General features: G+C 48.8%; 1 protein-coding gene across 3 annotated transcripts in view; it reads left to right on the forward strand.

Moving 5' to 3' along the window:
• Nucleotides 1-10,480: 10,480 nt before the first annotated feature.
• Nucleotides 10,481-27,149, forward strand: part of MED25 (mediator complex subunit 25) — a 31,886-nt gene continuing 15,217 nt past the window's right edge. For 2 of the 3 annotated variants that reach the window (XM_029584145.1, XM_029584147.1), the window contains exons 1-5: nucleotides 10,481-10,707; nucleotides 25,010-25,196; nucleotides 26,012-26,057; nucleotides 26,172-26,296; nucleotides 26,934-27,032. In XM_029584145.1, coding sequence (XP_029440005.1) covers nucleotides 25,057-25,196; nucleotides 26,012-26,057; nucleotides 26,172-26,296; nucleotides 26,934-27,032 — 410 coding nt within the window. In that variant the 5' untranslated portion in view covers nucleotides 10,481-10,707; nucleotides 25,010-25,056. Of the gene's footprint in view, nucleotides 10,708-10,732; nucleotides 10,757-25,009; nucleotides 25,197-26,011; nucleotides 26,058-26,171; nucleotides 26,297-26,933; nucleotides 27,033-27,149 lie in introns of those variants that run through there. The other variant, XM_029584146.1, reaches the window with a different exon arrangement.

The following is a 27,149-nucleotide window of genomic DNA, read 5'->3' on the forward strand; positions in this document are numbered from 1 at the left end:
TTCTGTTTGTCTCTCTGTCTGTCTGGGCTACTTCAGCACTGCATTTAGTAAAAGAAGGGGTTGCCCCGCGTACTCTGTTCAGGCCGGTGCAGCATGATTCCAGCGTACAGATGGGAGAATGTGCTCTGGGGTTCCCGATCCCTTCCTGTGCTCTAATGGTGGCTGCACTCTTAGGTTTTCCATCTTTATGAGATGGGTGAGCTCCTGGTGTTGGGGTGAAGGACAATTAAGCTCTGGAATTTGTTGCCAGGGGATGTGGTTAGTGCAGTTAGTGTAGCTGGGTTTAAAAAAGGATTGGATAAGTTCTTGGAGGAGAAGTCCATTAATGGCTATTAATTAAGTTGACTTAGAAAATAGTCACCGCTATTAATTGCATCAGTAGCATGGGATAGACTTAGTTTTTGGGTACTTGCCAGGTTCTTATGGCCTGGATTGGCCACTGTTGGAAACAGGATGCTGGGCTTGATGGACCCTTGGTCTGACCCAGTATGGCATGTTCTCTTGTTCTTATGTATGCACCATGCTCCAGTGCAGAGCACTGTGTATGGAGAGTTTCACGGAGGCCCCTCTATGACCCAGCACTCCTTAGAGCTTACAGCCGTGGTCGGTACCCGAGCTTCAGCTGAGAAGCAGGGAAGAAACCCCGCCCTGTGCTGTCTCCTGGTGGGGATCCTCTGAGTCCAGAGAAAGGGAGGTTCCCTACAGCTCCCAAGGTGGAGGGTCAGGGACCTGAACATTGTTTCAGCCGCTGCGCCCCTGTCCTCTGATTGCAGCTTTATTACAGAGCGTTTCCAATCACAAAGCCTGACGCTGCATTTCTGCTGCGTGCACCTGATGCTATACCCTCTGTAGCCTCTTCTTTTGCTTGAGTTACCATTTTGTAATGTGACCTCCTTCTTTTCCCATCCTTTTAGTTGAATTATTCTGTATAGTACTTTGGCAATACGTGTAAAAGGGTCCTGCCACTAAGGTGATCTGAATGTGGATCCAGCTGATGGCCACCCGGAGGCAACAGTGCTGGAGTCTCCCAGCGCCAGGTCAGTGCTGCCCCCTGTGGCCAGTCGGGAGAAAAGCTCTAGTACACTTATTTATGTAAACTTTTTTTTTTTATCCACTGTGGGGAGTGCTGAGAAAAGGATTCCCAGGACAGACAGCAGCCCTGAGCTGGATCTGATCTGGACTGGACATCCTCTCTCCCCAAATCTCCTCCTTCTGCCCATGAGAAAAGCCATTGGGGTCCTGTGTTCAGTCCCAGCTTCTGCCAGTGGGGTAAGCACTGAGGAGCAGCAGCCGTGGAGGAGATCGGTGGGGCGGTGTTGCCACCTCGTGGCCCTGCTCCAGAATGGGGCCAGGGACTTTCTCTCTGTCCTGCCACCCCCCTCTGCGGAGGGACAACCTTTCCCCTGGCAAAAGCTGTGATTCAAGCAGCCCTCCATGCTCGGGGTCTGTAAAATCTTTCCCTACCCACTAAGCTCTGACCTTGCAGGTCTGAATCCAGTCAGGTACCCAGACAGAGGCAGAAAGGAAAGCTCCAGTCCCTGGAAAGGCGGACACTTAATCTCATTTTCCCAGGAAAATGTCCACAATGACTAGACAAAAGAAATGCACTACAAAAAGTAATGAAGCCAGGGCTCGGTCAGTCATCGCATACAAACAAGCCCTGAGTGTTCTCAGCACTCCCCAACCTGTCCGACCCCAGCACTAGCAGCAGCAGCTGGATGCCAGTTCTCCAGATGTTCTTCTCCTGGGGACCAGATAATGAGAAATAAAGCAGCTGCCTCTATGGGGCTGTAACCACGATGGGGAACAGAGATGAGGGGGTTTAGTTATTTCTCTCTTAACTATTCTCTTATCTGTCTCTTCCATTCTCTTTCAGCGGCAGTAGCAAAAGACAGCAATGGGAACTGATAATAAATGCAATTGCTATTCAGATCTGAGCAGAGCTGCGTCAGGGGGACGTGGAGGTGGGATGCAAGGGGTGGATCTCATGGCGGTCTCTCCCCAGCCTCCCTGCGAGAGGAACTGGGACTTGGGGAATCTCCTGTAGCTGAGACTTATTTTCAATTACAAAATCAGCCTCAGCAGGGGCTGAGTTACCTGGGTCAGGAAGGAGGGGGGAAAACCTGATGGACTTATAACTGCTTTCTTGTTCTGTTGCTGCTTCAGTGAGAAATGTGTTCCTACTGCTATTTACCGTTTCTCTAGCGCTGCAGGACGTATGCAGCACTGGACAGCTACATAAGAGGCAGTCCCTGCTCCGTGGAGCTTACAAGCTAGGTGAGAGGAGGCGGGGCAGAGGGAGCTGCGCTTGTGAGGAGTAACGGCAGCAGACAGGGAGCTAAGGTAGATCGGTGAGAAGGAGGGGTAACCTGGTGGGATAAACACTGGAGCGGAATTTCCTTCTGGTTGTAGTAAGGAAAGAGGGCTAAGGGGCACACCTGCCTCCTTTCCTTCAGTGGAGAGAGCGGGGGCATAAGAAGGTCTCCGAAAGTGGGCACTCCGGGTCACCTGGAAGTATCCAGCAGATGTGAATAGGGAAATCCATTCTATGGTCCTTCCCAGAAGCGGTGGAGAACTCCAGGTGTGCATGCACCTGCCCTCCAGAAACTTGTCCAAACCTGTTTTAAAACCCAGCCGTGCGCTCTTAACTTAAATTGTGAGCCCTCTGGGGACAGGGAAATCCCGCAGTGTCGGAATGTAATCCACTTTGAAGTGTCGGAACAGGCACAAAAGGAAGAAACCGAATAGAAATCAAAATGTAAAAAACATAACCGCATCCTCTGGCAATAATTGCCACAGCTCACTTGTGTACTGAGTGGAAACAAAGTACTGCCTTAAATGTATTAAAACCTGCTCCCTATCACTTTCACAATGTGACCAGCTAGTCCTAGCACGGCAGGGCTCTGTTAAAAGCCGTTCCACCCCTCCCGATTTTACAGACCTCGACCCTATCCCCTCTCGGGCTCTCTCTAAGGGAGCTGCCAGCTCCAGGTTGGCAGGGGCAGGCTGAGCCAGGCCTGGTGTTACCCCAGCAGTGTTTCCTCTAAGAGGGCCCAGACCTCCCAGCCCAGAGATGCACGGCGGTAAAACCATGCCTGACTCCGCTGCAGCCGCAGGAGATGATTGGACACGCTCTGCCCTCTCCAGCGTTCACCGCAGCTGCACTCGGCGGACATCTGTAAGCTCCAGGACATCAGTAAAGGCCCAGCAGGGCGCTGAGGGCCCTTAGGGGAGCGCAGGGCCCTGCAAGCCTCCCTTCAGCCTGGAGCAAGAGGCGATGGCTTGGATTAAATAAACAGCTCTGTCCTGAGTGGGATCTCATCCACTGAAACTCAGCAGAAGGGAGAAGGAGAAATCTTCAGCCTATGAGCAGGAGCACAGAGACAGAGTGACTGCATAAAACTGACATTAATTGCAGGGGTAGAGCATTTTAATACCAGGACAGCACTTCTAAAACAGCAATTTCAAAATAAAAGAGCAGAGGCATCTGGTGGTGCCTCTGCTCTGAGCCACCACCCGATCCTCTTAGAAAAACCTCTGTCCAGATGTTCTCTCACCTGCAAGGCTCTGTGCCTAGAAAAAGTGAAAGATAAGTTCCAAAGATGACATAACGTGAAAGCCTTGCCTGCCCAAAAGTTGGGACCTGGGTTAGTAATACTAAGGCTCTGGGTTCAAACCCCACCAAGCCAGCAATGGCCTGGATTCCAGCCTAGCCCATAGCAGGGGGGTGTTACTGCCTCAAGTGAAAGGTCGTTTTAGTGACATTGTGGCCATTTTTCATGGTAAAAGGTAGTAAACCCCCCCCCCCAGCTGCTGATGGCCCATATACTGTTATTAAGTTTTCACTGACTATACTCAGCCCACAGGCCTATCTCATCCCCTCCAGCCCCACTTTCCTGTGCTGACCCCCACCTAGCTTCTGACCAAGCTAGACTGGAGCCCACAATGTAAGCTCTCTGGCTGCTAGACCAGCGAGCAGATGCTCCGGGTATTTTCCCTTTACACTTTTCTTTTCCTGACTCTGCTTCAAAATGATCAGGGAAGGCCCTACTATTAAAGGATCAGTGTTGCCAACTCCTTCTTAAAGAACGTCACTAGATCCACTGGGAAAAGTCTCCAGGTTTAGTGAAAAAAAGTAGCTAAAACCATACTGGGCTGTGGTGTCAGCGTAGCTGGTGAGCCTAAGATTAGTGGGGGAAAGAGGGGTGGATCACGTTCACGTGCTCTCTCAGAAACTGACACATTCTCTCAGTCACACGCACTTTCTTAGAAAACTCCTGCACTGTCGGACACGCACGCGTTCTCTTTTTCTATTGCGCACCCACACGCACTCTGCTATTGCTCATGTGCGTGCTTAGTGAGTGTCCCTCCCTTGACTGGCTATCCATGGGCACGACAGCAACATCATGTAAAATCCTGCCCTTGCCATCCCTTACCCAGCCTGCAGCAGCTACCTTCCTCCTCCTCCCTCTTCAGGACACTCACTGCGTCCATAACCCACTGGCACTGCCCTTCTCCTAGAACAGCCCAGCCAGTTCATGCAGAGGCCTGACTAGCAGGGCAGAGAACATCCCCTGACTCCCAGCAGCACAGCAACAAAATAATAATTGCTGAGCATAAACTACAGCCCCCCTCCTGCTCCTGCTGCTGCTGTCAGTCTCTCAGAAGGGGATCATAAAGTTAATCCAGCTCCTGCTTTTTTTGCTGGCTGAGATTTGTTCTTTCTCCTCCTAGCAGAGAGAGTTCGGCCCTAATGTTATCAAATTCTCTGGGGGTAGGGGAGAGACTCAACCAGCAGAGTCTGTTCTGAGGAGTAAGTGGGGGAGAGGGCAGGACCAGCCAGCATGGTACTAGTCTAGCCAATGGAGGTCTCACTGTCTTCTACGTTCCTGCCCCACTCTAGCCAGAAGAGGTCTAACTCTTTTGTACATTCCTGATCCACTCTAGCCAACGGAGGTCTCACTTTCTTGTACGTTCCTGTCCCACTCTAGCCAGAGGAGGTCTCACTAACTTGTACGATCCTGCCCCACTCTAGCCAACGGAGGTCTCACTGTCTTGTACGTTCCTGCCCCACTCTAGTCAGAGGAGGTCTCACCCTCTTGCACGCTCCAAAAGCACTCTGGTCACAAGAGGTCTCACTCTCTTGTACTCTCCTGGGGCATTCTAATCAGAAGAGGTCTCTCTCTCTCTGGCACTTTTCTGCTTCCATTTGTGCTCTGTAATTAAGGAGCCCAGTGAAAGTTTTAGAGCTGGGTGAAGTCTCTGGTTCCTCTTCGTACCCAGATCAGTCCAGACTCCTGAGTTTTGCATCCCTGCCAGCAGGTGGAGACAAAGTTTTACTGACACTGTACATATCCCAGTGTGCCACCTGAGGTCCTTCAGTATTTCTCTGTCTCCAGCAGATGGTAGATAGTGACAAAAGAAATAGAGAACAAGGAACTAGTTAGAGGAATCTGTGCAGCATCGGGGTTCCCAGCGGGGGGGGGGGAATCTACCTTAGCAGCTCAGTGAGCTCAGCGATGGGGTTTTTCAGCAGCTTCTCTGCCTGTGGAGAACACCGGGTGTTGGCTCCGTGGCACTATTCCCCTGCTTCCTATTGATGTGCTGATGGTGGCGCAGGTGCGGGGGAGGAATAGCATGTATATGCAGCAAAAGCAGCATGGCGTTCAGGAGTCTGCGTTGAGCATTGCCGCACTGGTAGGCGAAGCATGGGGGCTGTTCGCGGCTGGCCGATGTGGCAGGTGGGCACAGACAGGGCCACAGGGACCATGCTGAGAGAGAATTAAAAAGCAGCATCAGCTGCAGGCATCGTTCCGAGAGAGAGAGAATTCAAGAGTGGCAGCGGCTAGCAGGACCTCCCTTCCCTGCAGCGCGGGAACGGCAGCCATCTTAGTTGCAGCTCCCACGTTGCTGATTGGGGGACGGCCTGGCTTCACTGTGTCTGTACATCTCCACGGGTGGATTCCAGGAAAGAATGGGTCACCGAAAGGGGGCTCTGATCCTGGGAGGATTTTATTTACGTGGAGTTTGCACAACGCCTTCTCTGGCATGAGGGATATCGCTGATAGACGGGCCCAATCTCACAGTTCTCAGATGTGGGATAAAACCAGGATTTTCCCTAAATGGCAGGGTTGTTTTATGGCTCTGATGATTCAGAAGCCGACGGGCGTCCGATAGGGATGTCCTCAGGGAGACTTAGCTCTTCAGGAAGGTTGCCCTAATAATCTGGAGCTAGGACAGTCGATTCACATGGAGAGTCCCCATGGCCCAGCTAGAATGTGTCCTTTCCACTGGCCAGTTGAGAGGGTCATTTGATGAGGAAAGGTTGGCGGGGCCATAGCTACGCTTTTATCTGAGACCAAGGTTGCTCTAGAGCTGCTCAACTTTCCTAAGGAGGATGTATCAGTTTCAGGGGTGATTATAAAGACCACCATTCTGGTGGCGGGGTCAACAGCACTGAAGAATACCCGGGACTGGTTGTGGGAATCCATCTTCCAAAGATGTTCGAGGTCTCAGTGTGGCGCGTCCGAGCTGCAGGACGTCTGTGCGGGGTGCGATAGCTCCAGGGTTCTCTGTGGACAAGCACGCATTAACAGCCGCACAAGTGGGAACATTAGCCTCCAGCATAGAGTTTAAACATGCTCAGTATAGCTAAGGCTCAGAAAGTTCTTGAAGATTTTTCTGACCATGCCCTAGTAATCTGGAGCTAGGACACTCAATCTGCCACTGGGGTCTCTTGCTCAAGGGCAACCCAGGGTCACCTCCCAATCTGCCGCTGGAGTCCCCTTCCTCCTGGGGGACACTCAATTTGCTGCTGGGGTCCCCTTCCTCCTGGTGGACCACTCCACCTCTGGATCTGCTGATGTCCTTCGGTTTTTCTCCCTTGATAGGAGGGTTTTCCCTGGCTTGGGTTTACAGCTCCACTAGGCTCATATCTTGTTTAGCGTTCAGTGATTCAGGCCCTCCGCAGTCTTAGCTTTCAATAATTTTAGCTCCACTAAGTTCATGGACAGTCATTCACTGTTACCCAGCCTGGATGTGTCACCTTCTCTCAGCCAAACGGCCAAGATCCAGGCAGGACCATGGAAAGAGAATATATGCACACCCTTACATCCTGCCTGGCCTTTCTTTCTCTTGTCTGAGAACTGGATACCCAAAGGTCTGACTCCCCTTGTTAGTCAGGGTGAGAATCTGTTTGCTTCCTAGAACTGTTTTTCTGTACATGTTTCTCACAAATCCCTCTTTCAGAATTCTCCAATGTAGGACTTTTCCAGTCATAGTTCTGTAATTTAGGATTTTGCAATCCTTTGATTTAAAGTGATATTTCACTGCAAGTTACCAACGGTAGTCCAGGGGGGCTGTGACATGCAAATCCCCTACCTGAGTCTCTGACTCATCTATTCAGTGGTCATTTAAGCACCTTCACAGTAAGAGGTCTGGCAACCTTTTCAATCTCATTCTGGGTTTCCCGGGCTGGCAGCTCATGTTACATAGCTGCATTGTCCTCTTTTTTTCTCTGCTGCAGATCACTTAAATGGTAGCATGCACTTTAACCTCTGTCTCCCTTGGGAGGTGGGTTTCACTCTCCTCCACTTAAATTTCCTCTCTTGCATGTACCTCCCCTTTAAACCAAAGTCTCAAGGCATTCCTTCATTACTTTTGTGTGCTACTGTCAGGGGGACATTCACTGTGTTTCCAGGGCTATCATAAGTGAATCTTATTGTGGGCTTCACAGTCCTGTCATTCTGGGCAGTGGAAACAATTCCTCAGTCTCTATAGTTTCTGATTTTCTCTGGGGGTAAATCTCATTTATGGCACCTCCTTCCCTTTCTTGTTCCAGGTTGTCCATCCCTCTTTTGCCATCTGTACCACCCTCAGTCCTATCATCACCCTTGGGGGCTTCTTGGATTTTCCTCTCCTGGGTTTTCATCCCCGGGAACTGTCTTACTAAGTCCCCATCATGTGCCTGTTGGTTTGGGGTACAGTCTCTCCAATATGGCTCCCAGGTGATCCTCATATTTCCCCCACCTAACTCTCTTTCTGAATCCTCACTATCATATCCACTATGTCTGTCTTCCAGTGGAAATTCAGGGGTCCCTATCAGTTCCGATGGGGATTCCTGCCAAAGTGAGGTTGGGTCTCAGATCTTACTGTTTCCTTTCTTCTTGGCCGGGGTGGAGGGGTTCCAGCTATAGCTTGGGGTAGGGGAAATACCAACTGTCCACTGGTCCAGGATATGGTTTTTGTGTACCATTTTTACTAGTCCTTCACCCCATTCTGGTCTTACTCGATAAACAGGCAGGTTGTTCAGTTTTTCCTCATTAACATAGGAGGTAGACCTCCACCTATTAGCAATTTTGTGTCTCCCAGTCAGCCCCCAGTTCTCTAAGAGTACGCTGTCCCCTGCCATCAAGTTGTTCTGCCTCACCTTTTGGTCATATCGGTGCTTGTTTCTCTGGCTCAGTTTGTAGGCAGATTCAGTAGCCAACCTATAGGCTGCCCCCAACTGTTCTTTTAGCCTCTTCACATAGCTTTGAAAAGTCTGACGCAATGACCCACCTACTGAAATCCCAAAACACAGACCAATTGGCAACTGGGCCTCTCGCCCAAACATCAGAAAATAGGGTAAAAACTCTGTAGCATCATTATATGTGCAGTTGTAAGCATGCACAAAATAGCTCACATACTGGCTCCAGTTCCTCTTTTGAGCTAGCTTCAATGAGTTTGCTTTCAAAATCCCTCCTCCGGTCAGAGTGTATCCAGGCTGGCAGCCCATAGGTCACAAAGAATTTCTCCCATAATACTCAGGAAACAGTCTCTGCTCTCTGGTCCTTGATGGGATATGCCTGTGCATACCTGGTGAAATGGTCTGTCACAACCAGAATGTTCTCTTTATGCTGGGAGTCCATTTCTAAAGTCAAGAACTCTATACACACCAAGTCCATAGGGCCTTGACTAGTAATGTTTACTATTGCTGCTGCTCTGTGCAGTAGGGTCTTTCTTTATGTACAACTAGTACATTGTTTACATTGCAGAAAGATTAAACAATTTTTTTGCTTCGGTGTTTACTGAAGAGGATGTTGGAGAGATACCCGTTCCGGAGAAGGTTTTCATGGGGGATGATTCAGATCAACTGAACCAAATCACGGTGAACCTGGAATATGTGGTAGGCTAGCTTGACAAACTGAAGAGTAGTAAATCACCTGGACCGGATGGTATAGACCCCAGGGTTCTGAAAGAACTAAAAAATGAAATTTCAGATCTATTTCAATAGTGTGATTGTAGCAGTTAATTTTTTTTATTTTATTATTTGTATTTTCTATAACTTTGTTCCATCTTTCATTGTATGGAAAGTCAGTATGGCATTTTTATGGCTGTTCACTGCCTTGGTCATGCCTATGATGGTGGAAGGCTGGTATATATGGAAATTTATCAGTTTTTCTTACTTGCCTGTACGCCAAGAAAGAGCTCTGTGCGAGAACCTCAGATTTTTATATACATAAAAATTGCATTATTATCCCACTGAGTCACCGTAGACAGATATCACTGGGTTTGTTCTCTCCCACCTAGCTGTAGATGAAACAGTCCTGCACCCTGCAGGGCATTTCAGATTTCTTTACTCAGGGCCTGCGCTTCCCGGGCGCCTAGGGTGCCAGCCATTAGGGGCCGTGAGCGGAGTCCATCCCGCTCACAGCCGAGAGGAGTAGAGACTCGGCGGGCCGCGAGCAGCACCCATCCTGCTCGCGGGCGAGAGAAGCAGAGTCTCGGTAGCCACGAGCGGCATCTGTGTGCGAGAGAGAGACCGAGAGGGATTTTGTGTGTGTATATGAGAGTGCAATGGTGTTAGTGAGGGAGAGGGAGGGAACCTTGTAAGGATGCCTGTGTGAATGAGACAAGGAACCTAAGTGTGTGTGTATGAGAGTGCAATGGTGTAGTGAGAGAGGGAGAGAGCCCTGTAAGGATGCCTGTGTGAATGAGACAAGGAACCTAAGTGTGTGTGTGTGTAAGAGAGGGGGCCTGCCTTAGTGAATGGGGCCGTGATCAGGGATAAAAGGGGAGGGAGGGAGGGGGGGCCGCAAGGCACAAGTTGCGCCTAGTACCCTTGCACCGGCCTCTCTGTACCGTATGTGGTGGAAGGGGGAAACGTTTTCTGTGTGTGTGCTGGGAGAGAGAGAGAAATGCAGAGGAGGAGGGTGGTGAAAGTGAAGGGTGCATATACAGAACAGGTGTATGAAGGGGAGGGGGTAAAGGAACGTGCAAGGAGGGAGCATGTAGCAATTGACAGCCAGCGTTGGGGGCTTTACATAGAAACCACGCCCAGCTCCGGCCGCCTGGGACTGACGTACAGACGCAAGGCGTGCAGCCGTTCACACCCCGTATCCGCCTCAAGAGCGTAGGTCCCCGATAGCCATATTTAACTTGGGCAAAAAGCCCGCGCGCAAACACACACATATTTAAATACACTGAACTGTAAAAAGAAAGGAACAGTTTGCTTCAGACTCCTTCGATAGTGTGCTTTTATTTTTTTTATGTGTTCTCTTATGTCTCCAGACAAATCATGAAGTTGTGTTTTTTTGACAACATCTAAGATGGCCGTCAAGCGGGCACGATCGAGTCACGTGGTGTAACGGCGGCGCAGGGGCGTACGCGCGGTACGTCTGTGCGTCTCTGCGCCGCCGCCGGAGCAGGAAGGTTGAGGAGGAGCGGGTGAGTGGTGGGACAGTCTTTGTCACCATGGGAACAGGGCCTACCTAGGGTCTGTAAGCACCGCGTTGGCGGGAGGGAGAGAAGCCCGGGAAGTGTGGCCCTCCACCGTGCAGCTCCCGCACGGTGCATTGTAGGAATTGTAGTCCCTGCACCCGGTAGCTGTGCACCAGAATGCAACTCGGGAGAGCGGCCACTGCGCTATAGCATCTCTTTTTCCTTCTCAATTCTTCCCAAAGTAATGTCTCCCTCCCCCCCCCATCACCCCTATACCCCCCACCTCAGCAATGTCTCCCTCCCCCCCATCAACTCCTCAATAATGTCTCCCTTACCCCTCCTATTATCAATTCTATATAACCCCCAGCTTAGTAATGTCTCCCTTACTCTCCATCACCTGTATACACCCCCACCTCAATAATGTCTCCCTTACCCCCCACTATCACCCCATACACCCCCACCTCAGTAATGTTTCTCTTGCCCCCCCCCCCCCCCCCCCCCGGTCACTTTCCAGAACGTCCTGGGTTTAGCATCCTGCCCGCAGATGGAGACAGAGAAAGTATTACTGACACTGTACATAACCCAGTTGCCACCTGCAGTCCCTCAGTATTTCTGTCTCCAGCAGATGTTAGATGGTGTAACTGCACCTTGAGCCCAGAAGGAACAGGGAAGTATTCTTTGATGCTGGTTTCCTGTGTTGTTTACTAAAGTTGTTGGGGGGGGGGGAGCACAAAGGCCTCTGTTTTTTATTGCCACGGCATTGTGCGCTCGCCGAGAACGCTTGGGAGTGCAGCACTGGAGGCTGGTGGGTCGTGTCAAAGCAGCAGAAATAGGCAGATATCCCAAGGCATGCTGCTCTGGAGGTGAGGGCCTGTCAATACTGAGGGATAGCAGGTGGCACACTAGGTTATATGCAGTATCAGTAAAACTTTCTCTGTCTCCATCTGCTGGCAGGGGGGCAAAACCCTCCCTTACCCCCACCTTTATAACTTATACATCCCACCTCAGTAATGTCTCCTTTACCCCCATCACCTGTATACACCCCACCTCAATAATGTCTCCCTTACCTCCCCCCCCCCCCCCCCACTATCAACCCTATACTCCCACTTCAGTAATCTTTCCCTTACCTCACACTATCAGCCCTATACCCCACCTCAATATTGTCTCCCTTAACCCCCATTACCTGTATACACCTCCACCTCAGTAATGTCTCCCTTACTCCCCCTATCAACCCTATATACCCCCATCTCAGTAATGTCTCCCTTACCCCCCCCCTCCCTACTATCAACCCTATACATCCCATCTCATTACTGCATCTGGTACCCCACCACAAACAACTCTATACTCCCCAGCTCAGTAATGTCTCCCTTGCCTTCCCCCCACTATCATCCCCTCCATATTGTCTCCCTTGATCCCCTTCCCCCCTACTATTGGTCCTATACAACCCTACCTCCGAAATGGCTCCCTTAACCCTTGCTATTATCACCCCCATGGTCACCTCCCACCTCAATAATTTCTGCTCAATGCATCAGTAATATCCTCATTGCATGTGCTCCCCCATTCCGTCTCTAATCTTCCCCCTTGTCTCAGTAATGACCTCCCCCCCCCGGTGGCTCCTGCTCTCAGCTGCTCCTCCTGCTTCCTTCCCAAGGGCACACATGCCTGCTTTTGCTTCCGTGCCATTTCCTGCCTTCTTGGTCCCTGGGAGAATGTGCGACCAGCCCGAAGGAGAAAGCATGCTCCTCTTCCTCAGGCCACATGAACCCTTTGCATGTTTAGACAATCTGTCTCTTGAACTTGTTACTCTTAGAAAGTGACGAATGGTTTTCTTCGGAGAAGCTGCGTTTTTGCCATCTGGTGGGGAGGGAATGGATGGCTGTGTAAAACAGTGTTCGTACCCCAGATCAGTCCAGACTCCTGGGTTTTGCCTCCCTGCCAGCAGATGGAGACAGAGGAGAAAAGCTTTACTGACATCGCCATGGCCCACCCATTTTGAGCTCGGGCCCACCCAACCAGGGCTGTCTGACACTGGAAGAGGCCTGTTGGAGTAATTCCATTGTGGGATCCCATCCCCGTGACAGCGAAGAGGAGGACCTCGGAAGCAAGGCCGTCATGGGATCCCATCCCTGTCATGGCGAAGAGGAGGACCGGAACTGCAATGCTGTCGCTGGATCCCATCCCTGCAATGGTGGAGGGCCAGAGCTACAATGCCATCGCGGGCTGCCATTCCCGTGGCGGCGGAAGTAGGAGTTTGGCTGTGGATGAGAATAGGAACCTGGGTGTGTGTGTGGATTAGAATAGGAGCCTGGGTGTGCGTCTGTGTGTGGATTAGAATGGGAGCCTGGGTGTGCAATTGGAATATGCCATCTTTGGGAATGTGCATTTCTTATATTTTTGTATTTTGCTCTTTCTTCACTATTCCACTGTTCAGAGTCTAGTTTCTCAGGCTTCCTATTTCGGTTTTGTCTGCCTGTTTCTGATTTGTAGTCCCTTATTTCTCTATTAGGTAAGGGTCGGTCTCTTGCCTGTGTGTGACTGAAGTGCAGTATTTCTACTAGTGTGTAGTTTCTCTGTAGCAGTTACTCCAGTAGGTGATGTATTAATGTTCTAGGGCCTGGTGTAGTATTTGCATTGCTGCTTTCTCCTAAGGTTGCTGCTGTTTGAGTCCTGAGAGTCAGTGCTGTGACTGTATGGTATGGCAAGATTCTAGATGTCTCTTTTTTTGCAGGAGTTTATTTATTTATTTATTTAAAGTTTTTCTATACCGGCATTCGCAATGGATATCGCATCATGCCGGTTTACAATTAACAAGTGGAGAAGGAACAAAATAATAATAAATAATAATAATAATAAACATTAAACAAGTGAAGACAAAAGATTGCAGTTACAATAAAACAAGGGAGTTGCACAACTTGGAACAGTTGTTCCAAGTTGTGTAATGAACAGGCGTTCATTACTTCACAAAATGTTTAGCAGTGGAGGGATATTTTTTGCTGGGGTGACACCAGAATTTGAATATTTTTTTTCATGTTGGTTGTAATGTGAATTGTCCTAGCTCTGCTCTGCACCTGTTCTGATGATTAATGATAGTTTATTGTTGTTACGATGATTTCTGGCCTTCTGCAAAGAGGATTCATGAAAGAATACATTCATTTTTGTTTTGTTACATGATTGATTGGAGCTGTTTGTTTTCTTTGCTTTTCACATGATATACTTGTGCATTTATAAACTGCAATAAATATAAAATAAGTTAATACAGATTAATAAGAAATTTTTAATGCTGGTAAGTGCTTGAAATAATTGAGGTAAAATGTTTTAAAGTTTCACGCATGATGCATAATGGCTGTTGCAAACTACTTAGAAAGCCACAGTAGTGTGCAGTATATGGCATTATTTATCAATAAGAATACAACTAGTAGGTCTCTGACCTGCATGCCTAAAGCCCACCCATGTTAACCTTGTGCCCACCCAAAAAATCAGTTGTGGCTCCACCACTGGTGTCTGGGCTAAGAGGCTGGTTGGCAGGGAGTGGTACACTCCTGAGACCGATCTCAGTTGGAATGGCAAAGTTATACCCATTACTGAAGGAGGCACTCGAGCTTTTGATGCTTCCAAAAGTAGATACTTAGGTCTTGGTGGCAACCAAGAAAACCACCATTCTGGTGGCAGGGTCCACCTTGCTGAAAGATTTGCAGAACTAGAAACTGGAAGCTCATCTCCAGAGGATTTTTGAGGTTTCTGCTTTAGGTATCTGGGCTGCGCGGTTTTATGCAGAAAGCTTCTTTGTGCTGGGTTCAGCAGTTGCAGACGAAGGCGACGTCTTCACCATCCTCTAAAACAGGCAGAGCACGTGGAGGCTGCAGTAGCCTATGTGCCGGATGCATTATATGACTTCATTAGAACATCCTCCAGAAATATGATGTCCGCGGTTTCTGCCAGACAACTGTTAGGGTTAAGAAACTGGTCTGCAGATGTTTGGTCAAAGTCTCAGCTAGGGACCCTCCCAATCAAAGATATGTTTGGGGAGGAATTAGTGCAGCTGGTGAAGCATCTGGGAGAGTCCAAGGGGCATGTACTGCCGGAGGACAAACTGAAGGGGGAAAGAAATCCTTTGCCACCCGTTCACATTTTAGAGACTATAAAAGAGGGAAAGCTCGGGCAGGACCCAGTCCTTTTTGAGGTGAGCGAAAACCGATCTGAGCTCCCTGTACATACCAGGATCAGTCCAGACTGTGGGTTATGTCCCCCCTTCCAGCAGATGGAGTCAGAGCAAAAAACTGAGAGAGCGGTCCCTGATAACTGGTGCGCCCTCTGAAAACCTCCGGTATTTCTCTGACTCCAGCAGATGGCAGTTGCACCTTCGGTTCCCTAGTTCATTTAGAGGATAGTTTACAGAATGTCTTTATTCTTTGTTTTTCCTCTAATTCTTTCCTTGGATGGATCATAGTTATAAAGTTAAAAAAAAAAAAAAAAAGCCTGTGTTCAGCTTCTCTGGAGACTTGCAGGCAGACCTTTGTTTTCAGTGACAGATCTGTCTTGTACATTCCGTCTTGCGTTGTTCTGTTGTTTTTGGGGTAAGTGTTTACTTATTTCCTACAGCCAGTATTTCAGCTGCCTTAGGGGTGAATGTTGGTGGTCCAACCTCTCTCCCACGACCCCCTGCTGCCCTGAGATGCCGTTTCTTCCTCGGGGCAGCCTAACAGTTGCAGAGACACGCCATTCCTCCGGCTGAACGGGAGAGCGGGTCGTTTCTGATAGGTAGCAGCGCTGAAATTTCTTGTTCCTGTGAGGAGCTGGGTGCAGGGGGAGGGGTGGTCCAGTCCCTTCCCCGTGGAGACCCCTGAGAAGCTTCATACCTCAGGTCTCCCGTCAGAGAAGTAAAATCCCTCTGTCACTTTAAGACCCCTGAGAAGCCTCATGCCTCAGGTATCTTGTCAGAGAAGTTAAATCCCTCTGTCACTTTAACATCCATGAGAAGTCTCTGGTCTCTTGTTGTCAGAGAAGTAAAATTCCTCTGTCACTTTAGGCTGTCTGCAGGGGAAAAGAAAAAGGAAAAAGAGGAAAGGTTTTTACTTTTTATTAATCAGTACCCTGTATGAGGACCGGCAGCTTACGGGGGAAGGAGCAGAGAGCAGTTTTCTCTCTCTCCTGCTCGCAGCAGCCAGGCACAGAAGGACTTTCCGTTCCGCGGCAACTCCTAACCCCCCCCCCCCCCTCCTCCCGATGCCTCGATTGCCATTTGTATCCACATGTGGAGAGCCAGCCTGCTGCACCTAACATAAGACATGCCATACTGGGTCAGACCAAGGGTCCATCAAGCCCAGTATCCTGTTTCCAACAGTGGCCAATCCAAGTCACAAGTACCTGACAAGTACCCAAACATTAAAAATATCCCCAGCTACTATTCCTTATTGATTAATAGCAGTTTATGGATTTCTCCTCTAGGGACCCACTCAAACCTTCTTTAAACCCAGTCACACCAACATCTGTAACCACATCCTCTGGCAATGAATCCCAGAGCCCAATCATGCATTGAGTGAAAAATAATTTCCTCCATTTTAAATGAGCTAATTGCTAAATACATAGAGTGCCCCCTATTCCTTCTCTTGTTTGTTTGCCAGATGGGGGAAGGGAATTCTCATTTTACTACTGATTCTGTGCTTTTATTACACCTAATTTAAGCCCTGTGCAACCCGCTGACCTAGAGCCTGCCTCTCCTCCCAATGCGGCCCTCCCCTGGGGGGGGACCTTAAAGAGACAGCAGGCCTTTTCTTCTAAGTTTGTGATTCTAATGCACAAAGTTTTTTTTAGAAGCGGAGGCTGAATGGCAGGAGGAGGGACTTATACCAGCAAAGGTCCCCAGGCCATCAGGGGTGTTGGATCCCTCTAGGGGACAGTCAGGACGGACAGCTGTTAATTCCTCGGGGTCTTTAGCTCCTAATCTGCCGGACCCTGGGTCGCAAGACCTTCTCCTTGGGGATGCAGTCGGGGACATTGATGGGTCCGCCCCAGAGAAGTTGGACCAGATAATTAAATTGCTTGGAGAGAATAAGGTGCATAAATTGCCGGAAGATCGTCACTACGAGGACCCGGTTCAGAGGCCAATGGCGTTGTCGTCAGACTAGACCGGTGCCTCACAGGACTCCCTCTTCAAGGTCGCAGTCCAGGTCTCATTCCTTTCAAGGCCAGAGACCGGCTCAGAACTCCTCTATGCACAGAGCTTCTGCTACATCTACCCAATGAAACGTTGCTGGTCCACTCTTCGGTTCCCAGGATAGGAGGACATCTTTCCCTCTTCTACGAGGAGTGGATCAAAATCACCTCAGACCGGTGGGTCTTGGATATTCTACAGCACGGTTATGCTTTAGAATTTGCTCGACCTCTCAGAGACAGGTTTGTCTTCTCTCCGTGCGGTCTCATCAAACAGTGCGCAGTGCGACAAACACTGGATTGGCTCCTGGATTTGGGTGCCATTCTCCTGGTGCCAGTACCGGAACAAGGGTTGGGCCATTATTCCGTCTACTTCGTAGTCCCCAAGATGGTCAACAGGACTCTCAAGATACCACACTTCAGGATGGAAACCTGCGCTCAGTGATTGCTGCGGTATACCGGGGAGAGTTCCTCACGTCCTTGGACTTGGCGGAGGCTTATCTTCATATCCCCATCCTGTAGGAGCATCAGCGCTTCCTCCGCTTCAAGATTTTAGGGCAGCATTTTCCAGTTCCAGGCTCTGCCATTGGCTGGCGACCGCTCCTCGCACCTTCACCAAAGTTATGGTGGTGGCGGCGGTGGCCCTACGGAGGGAAGGGATTCTGGCTCATCCGGGCGAAGTCCACGGATTTGTGCCAGCACTCAGTGGAAAGAGTATTACTTCTCCTCCAGTCGCTAGGCTGCATCGTCAATTTTGCCAAGAGCAGCCTCACTCCGGCACAGTCACTCGACTTTTTGGGAGCTCATTTCGGCACCAAAGTGGGCACAGTCTCTTTGTTTGGATCGGGCCCAATCTCTCCTCTCTCAGGTTCAGTGCTCTCGGAACCTCCGACTTCCCACTGCTTGGGACTATCTCCAGGTGCTGGGCTCCATGGCCTCCACTATAGATGTAGTGCCTTGGGCGTTTCCCACATGCGTCCCTTGCAAAGAGCATTACTCTCCCGTTGGAAGTCGGTGTTTCGGGAATTTCAGACTCTTCTGCCGCTATCATCTCTAGCCCAGGACAGCCTGACCTGGTGGCTCAACCTGGATCACTTGCTAAGAGTGGTGGACCTAGAGGTTCCGCAGTGGGTGATCATTACGACAGACGCCAGCCTCGCCGGCTGGGGGGCTGTGTGCGGATGCCAATCGACGCAGGGGCAGTGGATGCCAGTTCAGTCAGCGTGGCCCATCAACTGTCTGGAGACAAGAGTGGTTCATTTGGCGCTGAAACGCTTTCTTCCTCTAGTCCAAGGCCGAGCAGTCCGAATCCTCTCCGACAACGCAACGACAGTGACATACATCAACCGTCAGGTAGGGACAAGGAGTCTCCATGTCGCTCAGGAGACGAACAAGCTAATGCCGTGGGCGGAACTCCATTTGTCCCATCTGGCGGCGTCTCACATTGCAGGCGTAGACAATGTTCAAGCGGACACCCCATCTCGATCTGATGACCACTCAAAGGAATGCGAAGGCTCCGCGCTTCTTCAGTCGCAGAAGAAGAACAAGGCGCAGAGGGCGTCGATGCCTTAGTCCTCCCGTGGCCGCGGGACCTCCTGCTCTGTCTTTTCGCCTTGGCCCCTAGTGGGAAAGGTGCTCCGAAGAATAGAGTCACCAGGGGCCCATGATCCTTGTAGCTCCGGAATGGCCTCGACGGCCATGGTTTGCAGACTTGGTCAACCCTAGCGGTGGACGGCCCGCTTCGACTGAGACATCTGCTGAACCTTCTCTGACAGGGCCCAGTATTTTTCGACCAGGGAGATCGCTTCTGTCTAGCGACCTGGCTTTTGAGCGGCGCCGGCTGAGAAGAGGAGGGTACCCAGAGGCTGTCATCTCCACTCTTCTCAAGGCTAGGAAGTCTTCCACCTCCATGTCCTATGTCCGAGTCGGGAAAGTTTTTGAGTCTTGGTGCCAGTCCACAAAACTTCCTCCACGTCATGCGACAATACCCCAGATCTTATCTTTCTTGCAGCGAGGTCTGGAGATGGGATTAGCTTCCAATTCCCTCAGAGTACAGGTGGCAGCCCTTGGTGCCCTCCATCATCAGGATGGAACTACTCTTTCATCGCACCCTGACATAGTCCGGTCCTTAAAGGGAGTAAAGCATGTGAAGCCACCGATACGCAATTTAGGTCCTTCGTGGAGCTTGAATTTGGTCCTTCGAATTCTAGGCGGTCCACTGTTTGAACCTCTGAAGAGAGCTACCCTCACTCTCAGGACAGTATTCCTGGTGTCTATCTGTTCCGCTCACAGAATTTCGGAGCTTCAAGCCTTGTCATGTAGAGAGCCTTATCTACGCTTCACGGATTCAGGGGTATCCTTGTGTACCGTACCATCTTTTCTACCAAAGGTGGTCTCGTTCTTTCATTTGAATCAGTTGGTGGAGCTGCCGTCCTTCCAGGACGAGGATTCCAGAGAGCTTAGACGCCTCGATGTCAAGTGCGTCCTCCTTCGATGTCTGGAGGCTACCAATGCTTCCGTTTATCGGATCACCTCTTGTCCTCTGGAGTGGTCCCCAGAAGGGAAACAGGGCTTCTAAAACCATCATTGCCCGCTGGCTAAAGGAAGCAATTTCTACGGTGTATGTTGGCGCTGGGCGTCCACTTCCAGACGGTATGAAGGCTCATTCTCTCCGAGCTCAAGCAGCCTCCTGGGCAGAAAGCCAAGCGGCCTCTCCGCAGGAGATTTGCAGAGCGGCTACCTGGAAGTCGTTACACACATTCACGCGTCACTATCGCTTGAATCTTCAACCACCGATTGTGGGCTCCTTTGGGGCTCAGGTCATTCGAGCTGGGCTATCAATGGCCCACCCTACTTAGGGAAGCTTTGGTACATCCCACGGTCTGGACTGATCCTGGTACATACAGGGAAAAGAAAATTATTCCTTACCTGCTCATTTTCGTTCCTGTAGTAACATGGATCAGTCCAGACGCCCACCCTACGGATTGTTGGGGGTTCTTTGGGATAATCTTTCAGCTCGACTGTGTAATTATTTCAGGATCGGTTTGGGACTGATTAAGAGTTCAGGTTGCAAGTTTTTTGCTTAGACTTGTTTACAGTTGATATTCAGTTTTGTATTGAGCCATGATATTCAATTTGTATTGATCCATCCAAGATGTTTTTCCTTATTGCTTGGATATTCTTAATACTGAAGTTTTACAGAGGGCACACCAGTTATGAAGGACCGCCCTCTCAGTTTTTTGCTCTGACTCCATAACCCACGGTCTGGACTTATCCATGGTACTACAGGAACGAAAATTAGCAGGTAAGGAATAATTTTCTTAAACCCTTGGTCGAGGAACCGGGGGAGCTAAGTCTTCACAATGAACTGAGGCTAGTCCACTCTTCTCTTCTGGCTGTTGGGGGGGGGTGCGGCGATTGCCTACTTTTACAAGGAGTGTACCAGAATCACAACAGACCAGTGGGTCTTGGACATTATAAAAGATGGCTACATATTAAAATTTACTCTCCAAGTGTGGGAAGCATTCAACGTCTCCCCTTGCGCTCCTCGCGCCAAACATTATTTGTGACACAGTGGACTGCTTGCGACAGCTAGGGACGATAGTGCTGTTTTCCCGGGACAACGGAGAAAAGGTCTGCATTCCATTTATTTTGTGATCTCAGTACAGGAAGGGATGTTCAGACCAATTTTGGATTTAAAGAAGGTCATTGCAGCCCGAAAGGTACCATGCTTTTGTTTGGAGACGCTCTGTTTGGTCATAGTGGCGGTTTGCAAGGGAGAGTTGCTGGCATCACTAGACCTCATTTAGGCATACCTACATATCACAATCAGGCAGGAGCACCAGATGGTCCTGAGGTTTATGATTCTGGGAGACCATTTTCAGTTTTGCGCCCTTCCTTTTGGTTTGGCGTAAGTGCCGTGTACATTCACCAAAGTGATGGTGGTGATGGTAGCAACGGCAGCCCTTCGGAAGAAAGGAGTACTGGTACACCCATATCTGGATGACTGGCTCATTTGGGCAAAGTTGGCGTACCTCTGTCAACTTGCGGTACTGTGGGTCCTAGAGAGACTGAGGGCTCTGGGCTGGGTAGTGAACTTAGCAGAGTGCCATCTAATGCCATCCCAATCCTTGGAATAACTAGGGGCTTGATTCGACATCCGGACTGGCAAGGTGTTTCTCACGGAGGAGCGTCAGGTTCCCTACCTGTTTCAAATTAAGGTGCCCAGAGTTTGGGATTATTTGCAGGTCCTGGCATCGATGCTAGAACTAGTTCCCTGGGCATTTGTGCATATGCAGCCCCTTCAAAGAGTGCTCCTCTTCAGTTGTATCCCGTTATCAAAGAAGTTTCAAATTCCTCTTCCTCTCGGAGGGAGGAGTCCAGGTCCAGTCTTTTGTGGTGGCCTGGTTGGGTCAGTATGAAACATGGGATGGAGTTGGAACTAATGGATTGGGTGACAGTGACCACCGACTTCAGCCTTTCTGATTGGGGAGCGGGGTGTCAGGACCAGACTGTGCAGGACCAGTGGTCGAAGGAGAAGGCATTGTGGTCTATCAGTTGGTTGGAAATGAGAGTGGTGTGCTTAGCTTTGTTTTCCTTTATGCCATGATTACAAGGTCAGGCAGTGCGAGTTCTCTTGGACAGTGCAACAACGGTGGCTTATATCAACCAACAGGGAGGGACCAAAAGTCGGATGGTTTTTCAGGACACTCAGTTGTTGGTTCACTGGGCAGAGCAGCACCTGGCAGTTTTAGTGGTATCTCACATAGCCGGGGTGGACAACGTGCAAGTAGATTTTCTAAGCATACAAAATTTGGACTCCAGAGAATGGGAGTGTCAGAGGAAGCAATGCTTCTCACTCGGGCAAGGTGGGGAACGCCTTGCATGGATTTGATGGTGTCGAGACAAAATTCCAAGGCGATGTGTGTGTACAGTGGCAGGCGAGAACATGTAAACCTTCAGATATGGGTATATTAAAACATACACTACATGCATTGAGATACAATCCATATATGTTTTCCTTTTGATTCTATATCCTGTGACCGTATCAGTCCATAATATGCCCTCAATTGTATTCTCGCAGTACTCACATCATCCATATTTAAAGTGACCAGTTTTTAAAAGTGTCAGTTGGGCATTCTTGTAGATGTGCGTGCACCACTCTATCTCTGATGTTACAACCCCGGGTGGTGACTATCAATGGAGGTTCACAAAAAAACGTATGTAAAGATAATACATACTAGTGTCTTTTAATCGATGCCCCTATTAATCCAATTGTAATGTTTGTAAAATAGTTAAAAAAAAAAATAAAAAATGGACTGCATCTTTCACATATGATTTCGCTCATTGCACATAAGGTTGTAAAAAATGATCCACAAATACTGCTGGTGGTTCCAACATGGCTCCATTTTAGAGCCACTATCGATCAAATCGGGGGTGCTTAAACAGATAACCGCAGTGACAGCGATATACTGATTGTACCTCGACACATGTGTGTATGTTTTAATATGCCCATGTCCAAAGGTTTACGTAGGACGTACTTCACGATCAATAAGAGCTCAGTTGAGCGAACATAAATCGTGTTTGAAAACAAAAAATCTATCAGCCCCTATTGTATAGCATTGTTTAGACAGAGATCATAACTATACACAATTAAAATGGACAATTTGATCATGTATCTGTTTCAATACGAGGTGGTGAAACAACAAAAAAGTAGATGCCCAAGAAAGTCTTTGCCAATTCTTTAATAGGTGGAGACATATAAGGTAAGTTAAAATTGCCCGACTCAGGCCGAGTTTCGTCACATTCCAGTGGCTGCCTCAGGGGCTTAAATTTGAACACACTGAAAAATTTGCAATAGAATTCAAATTGCCATCCGCAGTATGGACATATCTTATGTGTAATGGGTAATGCTTAACTATCTGTCGGTTCCTATTCACTGATGGTTCCGCATACGTCTTCTGCAGATCAACTCGAATCGTCTCCCCTCTTGCACGGACATTCGAGTTGATCTGCAGAAGACGTATGCGGAACCATCAGTGAATAGGAACCGACAGATAGTTAAGCATTACATATAAACATAGAAATGACGGCAGAAGAAGACCAAACGGCCCATCCAGTCTGCCCAGCAAGCTACACACTTTATCCTTTTTTATTTCCCTTTTTCTCTCTCCCACATGTTACTATTGGCTTCCAGTACCCTCCAGCCCTAATTCCCCTCCATCCCACCACCAATTTAGAGAGCAGCGCCATATCTGCATTCAAGTGACATCCAGCTCAATTAGGGGTAGCAACTGCTGTAACAAGCAGGCTACACCCTTGCCCCATACTCTTACCCACCCCTGTTATTATTTTTTGTTTGTTTTTTTTATTTTTTTTTGGAGATAGCAGCCCTCCATCCTTCCGCTCCGTGAAGGTGGAACAATAACTACTGGCCACTGGCATCCCGCTCCGTGAATGCCTCTGTGGCTACTGCCGCTCCGTGCAGTGTTTTGCTGCCTCCACTTTATTCACGCCCTCTAGACTTGATGGATCCACAGATATAAGATATGTCCATACTGCGGATGGCAATTTGAATTCTATTGCGAATTTTTCAGTGTGTTCAAATTTAAGCCCCTGAGGCAGCCACTGGAATGTGGCGAAACTCGGCCTGAGTCGGGCAATCTTAACTTACCTTATACGTCTCCACCTATTAAAGAATTGGCAAAGACTTTCTTGGGCATCTACTTTTTTGTTGTTTCCTCACGGCTTTGTTAGATCGCCTGCCTTGCTGTTTTTTGGGTCAATACGAGGTGGTGACATGTTAACCAAGTTGAATTATCGAGAGGCGCTTTGGATCTTCACTTTAAAAACTCAATCTCCTAATGGTTTAAATGAAGAACTGGATTTTACATCTTTATTATAATAATCCCTTTATGGTTTAAATGAAAAATTGGATTTCATTATGAGATGTGGCCTCATTGGGAGAGCAGTAAGCTTTTTTTCTCACGTCAATTACCTATTCTGAATTAGGAAATTCTATTTCAAACTATGAAATCTTTATGATGGAATATCGTCTCCTTTGATATGAGTCTTTAACAATTGATTTTTAAATTATGTGCACATTTTTTAGCACTTACATAAATTTAAAAATTAAAAATATTTTTTTCAACTCGCTCAAGCATTTTAATAAATATTGGATGGAGGTTGGACGGTTAATGATTATAAAAAAAAAAAAAAAAAAGTAGAACTATCACTGGGTAGTGATGTTAAAATGATATGAAATCTACCACCTCTTCCATATATATATTTTTGAGGTACAATTATTTATATTTTTGGCATAATATATTTGGCCAGTCAAGGGTTAGAAAATAATTTTATAATTGTCTTGATTTGGAAGGTGCCAGTTTTGGTGCTTAGTGTTGGGATTATACACCTTTTATTGTGGTATTTTTTTGATTTTTGGTATATTTGAAAAGGCCATCTAGTGTCGGAGGCTCTAAGGGCTCACTCAGCTGGAGCGCAGGCAACCTCATGGGCCAAGTCAGCTGGTTTCTTCGCAATAAATTTGTCGGGCGGCTTCTTGGAAGTAGTTATACATTTTCTTCAGACATTATTGGTTGGATGTCCGGCATCTGGACTATGAGGGGTTTGGAGAGAGTGTACTGTGAGTGGGGCTATCACATTCCTACCCAGTATAGGGGAGCTTGGGTACATCACAGGAGTCTGGACTGATTTGGTGTATGAACAGGAAAGGAAAATTGATTCTTACCTACTAATTTTTGTTCCTGGAATAGAACAGATCAGTCAAGAACCCTGCCCGGTCAGTAAAGCCCTCTCATCATGGCAGTTTGTTTGGGTACATGATCTTCTGCTTAATGTTGTTGGAACGAGTTTTCCTTAGAAGTTCTGCTTCCTTTCTGCTCATTGAGGGGGGTTGAGGGTCTCATAGTTATTCTCATCTTGGCTTGGGTACAGGTCATACTGAGGGACTGCAGGTGACACTCTAGGTTAAGTAGCAGTGTCATTAAAGCTTTTCTTCTCTGTCTCCATCTGCTGGCAGGGAGGCAAAACCCAGGAGTCTGGACTGATCTGTGATATTCCAGGAATGAAAATTAGCAGGTAAGAACCAGTTTTCCTTTCCCTCAAATCGGATTGTCTGTATCTGTTCCGTCCTCAGCGCCTGCAGCGTGAAGAAAGAGAGCTGCAGCCTCCCCCCTGGCAGAGATGGTGGTCCCGACGCTGGATGCACCAGGCCAGGGCAGCGGCACCATGGTGGCAGACGTGGTATTCGTTATAGAGGGTACAGCTAACCTGGGAGCTTACTTCGAATCTCTGCGTAAACACTACCTGCTACCTGCCATCGAGTGAGTATAGGGTGCAGGGGAGAGGTCATCTCGCAGCATCTGGGATGAGAAACATGGTCCAGTGCGGCAGCTAGTTTCATCAGTAAACGGCTAGGTGACCTTTGAGGAGGTCACACTCTTTACATCAATACATTGTGTGATTATGCATCATTGTTAAGTAGAAATCCCCGGTTAGATTTGCCAGTAAATATTAGAGAAAAACTCGTCTACCCTCTTCATCTCTGGACTTTGACAAGTTTCTTCTCTTAGCACCTGGAGCAAGAGCTTACTGACAGACCGATTCCTGTTGGAGAGGGAGCAAGGAGAGAAGTGCAGAGCACCAGTATGGCTCACCTATCTGACGGAGATTTGTGAGGCCAAGCTTGCACTGAAACTCCACTCTATTGGGAATGCTGCTGGATGGTTGAGGCGTGCACCTCCTGACAGGATGACTAACCATTTTACAGGGATCCCTATAGGAACGCGTCGGCCACTGTGGCAGCCCTGTCTTCAGGGTATTAGAGATGTGTAGCCAGAAAATATTTTTTATTTAATTTTTTTATTATTCGTTTTTGTTTTTCGGTTTGCTTTCGTTTTAGTGTTCACTAAATTGAGTTAGTGCACGCTAAAAACAACAACAAAAAAAACCCCTGTAGGGTTTAGAGCGGGCTTAGCCATTTCTAGAAAGTCAGAGCTCTGTAGTCCCCTGCCTTGCCACACGTGGCACAGTCTCACCACCCAAGCGACAGGGATATTCTCGAGAGTTGCGTAGTCCTGTGCTATGGGGCAGAAAGCAGCTCAGGCCGGCCTTTCTCAGCTCTGTGCTTTCTCTGCAGGTACTTTAACGGAGGCCCTCCAGCTGAGACAGACTTCGGAGGGGATGTGAGTTTATGCCTTGCACAAGTTTCTCCTCTTTGGATTGGGTCATGATGGGGAGAGGAGGAGATGTGAGTTCTCACTAACATCCTGTCTTTACTCTCCCACGGTCCTGGGCAGTATGGCGGCACTCAGTACAGCCTGGTGGTTTTCAACACAGTGGACTGTGCCCCAGAATCCTATGTGCAGTGCCACCCCCCAACAAGCAGCGCCTACGAGTTTGTGACGTGGCTGGACAGCATCCAGTAAGTGTCCTGACCCCTCCCTCGTCCCTGGTCCATGTGCCCAGCAGGGCTGAGTTGGGCTCCTTACTGTGTGGATGGGAGCTTGAGGAGCCCGGCCTCCCTGCCATGACATCACACTTAACTATCTATAAACTAATGTTTACCTACAAGTCAGTCGGTGTTTTTGGTCCCTCCACTGGAAATTTCATCATCAGAAGGGCTACATGCTTGGATCTTTACCCCTTTACCTACTGTGCAGTGCCTCAAGGAATGGCTGTCCTATGCACTGCTTTCTGGATTGTAACCACAGGGGGTCCAGGAGGAGGAGGAGCTGGCCTGGGAGGTTTCAAATGGAGATTAGATGGGGAGGTGTAAACCTGGGGGTTTGGATATATGGTGACAGTTAAGATTTTGAGGTGGCCGTAGCCAGCGATGTGAGGCTGGTGATGTCAGATGCGGCCTGCTAAGTTACAGCCACAGATGTGCTATATGAGCCGGGGGGGAGGTGTGGACCAGAAGAATGAGAGCTTTGTGATGTCCTGGCTGCCCCAGTCCTGTTCCTTAGCAGCTCTGTGGTGCCTCACTCTCATTTGCAGGAGCGACGCTGTGCTTCCTCTGACCAGTGACCCTTGTCCTCTTGTCTCACCCTCCTCTGCAGGTTTATGGGTGGTGGAGGGGAGAGCTGCAGCCTCATCGCAGAGGGACTCAGCACTGCTCTACAGCTTTTTGATGACTTCAAGAAAATGAGGGAGCAGATGTGAGTCCGTAACATCTGCATGTCTGTATTTTCTGACCACGCCTGTCGGTCTGTCTGTGCCTGCTGTGTTTCTAGCTGCTGATCACTTTCTGTCCCTCTTGCTTCTCCATAGTTGCT

Source organism: Rhinatrema bivittatum, chromosome 19, assembly GCF_901001135.1.
Source record: "Rhinatrema bivittatum chromosome 19, aRhiBiv1.1, whole genome shotgun sequence".
NCBI classification, from domain to species: domain Eukaryota; kingdom Metazoa; phylum Chordata; class Amphibia; order Gymnophiona; family Rhinatrematidae; genus Rhinatrema; species Rhinatrema bivittatum.